Raw genomic sequence first — 3,766 nt, forward strand, 5'->3', positions numbered from 1 at the left:
TATTGTAGCACGAAACAATAGGCTGTAGAGTTACAGATAATAATATATTCTCGTATATTCTACATTCTGTATTTCATTTGTTTTATATATATATATATATATATCTATATATATATATATATATATATATATATAATATATATATATATATATATATATATATATAGTATATATTATGTAAGTATTATGTATGTATGTATGTATATGTCAATGCATGTATATATATATTTATATATATATATATATACATATGTATATATATATATGTGTATGTATAACATATATATATGTATATATGTATGTATGTATGTATGTATGTATGTATATACATACATACACATAGTTAAAAGATAGTTGGACGAACAAAAGTGTTCAGTTATGCGATATAGTTGTATTATATAATGGCGTCCATCTGTAACATGTTAACAATTACTTGACTATACATCTTTATATATTCTCTCTCTTTCTTTCTCTATCTCTCTCTCTCTCACGCACACAACCACACGAATGCATGAATATATAGATATGATATAAATGTACGTGTGTGTGTGTGCGTAGATATGTACTGTATATATATATATATATATATATATATATATATATATATATATATGTATGTATGCATGTATGTATATATACATGTGCATATGTGTATACCTATATATGTATACATACATATTATATAACATGTGTGTGTGTGTGTGTGTATGTATTTACACATATATATGCATATATATACATATATTCTTTACTACCCACAAGGGGCTAATATAGACATATATACACACATACATACATATATATATATATATATATATATATATATATGTATGTATGTATGTATGTAGGTATATGTATATACACATATGCTTGGAACTTAAAGTATATAGATTCATATATAGCAAGGATAGAGGAGAAGGTTTTGCGAATGTATAGTTTGTTGGTATGAACTTGTTTTAGGAAACAATTTTTGAGCATTGCTATTTTCTTTTCCACAGAATTAAAGCAAGTATATATATATATACATAGATACATGCATACATACATACATACACACACATACATACATACATACATACATACATACATACATACATACATACATACATACATACATACATACATAAGTACAAACACGCATATCTACAAACACCTGTGCGTCTGTGTGTATTTATGTATGTATCTCATGTGACTGTGTATTTATGTATACAAAGAGTGAGAAAGTTGGACGAGAAAGTTAGATAGATAGATAGATAGATAGATAGATATACCAACAGACAGATAAGTAGACAGACAGATAGATAAGTAGACAGATAGATAGATAGATAGATAGATAGATAGATAGATAGATAGATAGATAGATAGATAGATAGATAGATAGATAGATAGATAGAGAGAGAGAGAGACAGATAGATAGACAGGTAGGTAGGTAAACATATAGACCGACAAATAGTGTAATCTTTACCTCCACGTACATATATATACATATATATTTATATACATATATATATACACATATATATATATTGTGTATGTATAGACATATTGCGTATATAATATTATATAATATATTCTGTATGTCTGCGAGTTTGGATACAATACCATTTGATTGTAAAATCCACATATTTCATCCATATTGTCTACTTTTTCTTTCATTTTTGTTTACTTTTTTTGCTTTCTTTTTTCTTTTCTTTTGCTTAGCTTGTTCGTTTTTTGTTTTTTTATTTCTTTTTTAAAATATGTCTCGGATTTTTGTTTTTCGTATTTTCTTTGTTTTGCGTGAATTTTTTTTTTTTTTTTGTAAAGGGTCGGGGTGAATGATGTTATTTTGTGGTTTGCGAACGTGCAGTGTCTGGCTCAGCCTTTAACTGCGAAGACTGGAAGCGTTATGGGAATCTTGTTGCAATGGCAGAAAGATATTTGGAAAAAACATATATCAACAACGAAATAATAATAATAATAATAATATCAATAACAATAATAATAATAATAATGATAATAATAATAATAATAATAATAATAATAATAATAATAATAATAATAATAATAATAATGATAATAATAATGATAATAATAATAATGATGATGATGATGATGATGATGATAATAAAGGGGCAATTGTATTGTGTTGGGGCCTTGTAAATGTTTTGGTGCAAAAGAAAGATCCGTTTTGGTAAAGGTGAGCGATGAGAAGCAAAGTTGCGACTCTTTTTAAGTCATCTTCTCATCGTCGTCGTCGTCGTCGTCAGCCCCTCCGACGCCGCCGCCGCCGCCGACAACAACAACACCATCGTCAACGTCGTCCACTTCGTCGTTATCGTCATCTTCATCTTCGTCGTCGTCGTCTTCGTCGTCATCCATATCACATCGCGCCGACGTCGGCGACGACGACGTCGACGACGATAAAATGGTGAGGTTTCTGTGCTTCTGCAGCTCGACGCTGCACGGGTCTTTGCCGCTGGTTATTTCTCGCATAAATCCGATATAAGTCATGGCCAGCCGCAGCGTTTCGATCCGTGACAGTCGCTTCTCGTAATTGAACGCCGGCAGACGTTTCCGCAGCTCGTCAAATGCTTCGTTCAGATGGAACATTCTACGCCGTTCCCTTACATTGGCCGCCTTGCGTTGAGCTTGAGTTTGTACCCGTCTTCGCTTTGGTTTGTGATGATGGCTATGATGATGGCTATTATTGTGATGACTATAATTGTGATTACTATTATGACTATTATTATTATTATTACTATTAAGATTATTACTATTGCAATGTCCTGCCGTATTTAGCGATCGGCCCCCATCATGATGGTAATTGTGATGTGGTTGATGGTGGCGGTTATTGCTGCTTTTGTTGTTGTTGTTGTTGTGATTGTTGTGGTTACTATTATTATTATTGTTATTATTATTATTGCTATTATTACTTCTGAGGTGGTGTTGGTGATGCTGGGGATAGCCAGACACGGCTGTAATTGTTCTGTTCATGTCGATGATATTAGAGGCGTTTATGATGTTGTTGTTTTGGTTGTGGATGAGATTGGCGTTGCTAATTCCCGGGTTTAAAATCTGGTTCTGCCAACTCGAATTGTCCGCGTTTACTAACACAACTGGACTGGACCTTTGTGAATAGTTCGTTGCTGTTTGCGCCATCTGTGATGTTAAACTCCCGCAGTTGACGTTTATAGAAGAAGACTTCGTTGTCGGTGCTCCCAAAATCGCTAAACGGTAATCCTGTTGTTGGACAATCGAACTTAATTCCTCATTGGGGTTGACGACCACGCTGGCCAGAACTTCGGAACGCTGCGATGCGGGTAACGCCAACGATGACAGCGACGTTGAGGTGGACGTTAACAATGATGGCGTCGATGACGATAACGCCGCCGAAGTTACCGACGTCGACGACGCCGAAGACAGCGCGTTTGCCCTCTCCTGGTCGCTGCTGGCTGACAACACGTTGCCGCCATCTTCGCTGTTTACGCTGACGACGTTGACGTTAGCCGTTGGGGCGAAATTCAAGCAGTTGTACACGTCACTATAAGCTTCCGATACGACAGTCCCGTAAGGCTGACATGCAGACACAAGCGCCAGTGAAGGAGTTAAATCATGGTGTGGTTCGAAATAGCTCCGTGCGGCCTCCGACGTATGTACTTCCATTGCCAAAGCCTGCATGAACCATACAGACCCTTGGTTTGCAAACGATCGCTTCTCTCTTAAGTTTGGGTTCTGTACGAGCTTGCGTGTGTCGATGTTTATCAGTGTGTGTGTGTGTGTAGGT

At 35.1% G+C, this 3,766-nt stretch overlaps 1 protein-coding gene and 1 long non-coding RNA gene across 2 annotated transcripts in view; both read right to left on the reverse strand.

Annotated features, from left to right (window-relative positions):
• Positions 1–286: 286 nt before the first annotated feature.
• LOC118760913 overlaps positions 287–3,766 on the reverse strand; it is an 11,272-nt gene continuing 7,792 nt past the window's right edge. Inside the window, exon 3 of the long non-coding RNA XR_004997036.1 lies at positions 287–486. This is a non-coding gene — a long non-coding RNA (uncharacterized LOC118760913). The remainder of the gene's footprint in view (positions 487–3,766) is intronic.
• Positions 1,765–3,766, reverse strand: part of LOC115227095 (myb-like protein D) — a 2,014-nt gene continuing 12 nt past the window's right edge. The window contains exon 1 of the mRNA XM_029798018.2: positions 1,765–3,766. This exon is cut by the window's right edge and continues 12 nt beyond it. Within this exon, the coding sequence (XP_029653878.1) occupies positions 2,212–3,660 (1,449 nt within the window). The 5' untranslated portion in view covers positions 3,661–3,766 and the 3' untranslated portion in view covers positions 1,765–2,211.

The sequence above is a fragment of the Octopus sinensis genome, unplaced genomic scaffold, assembly GCF_006345805.1.
Source record: "Octopus sinensis unplaced genomic scaffold, ASM634580v1 Contig01709, whole genome shotgun sequence".
In the NCBI taxonomy this organism is placed as follows: domain Eukaryota; kingdom Metazoa; phylum Mollusca; class Cephalopoda; order Octopoda; family Octopodidae; genus Octopus; species Octopus sinensis.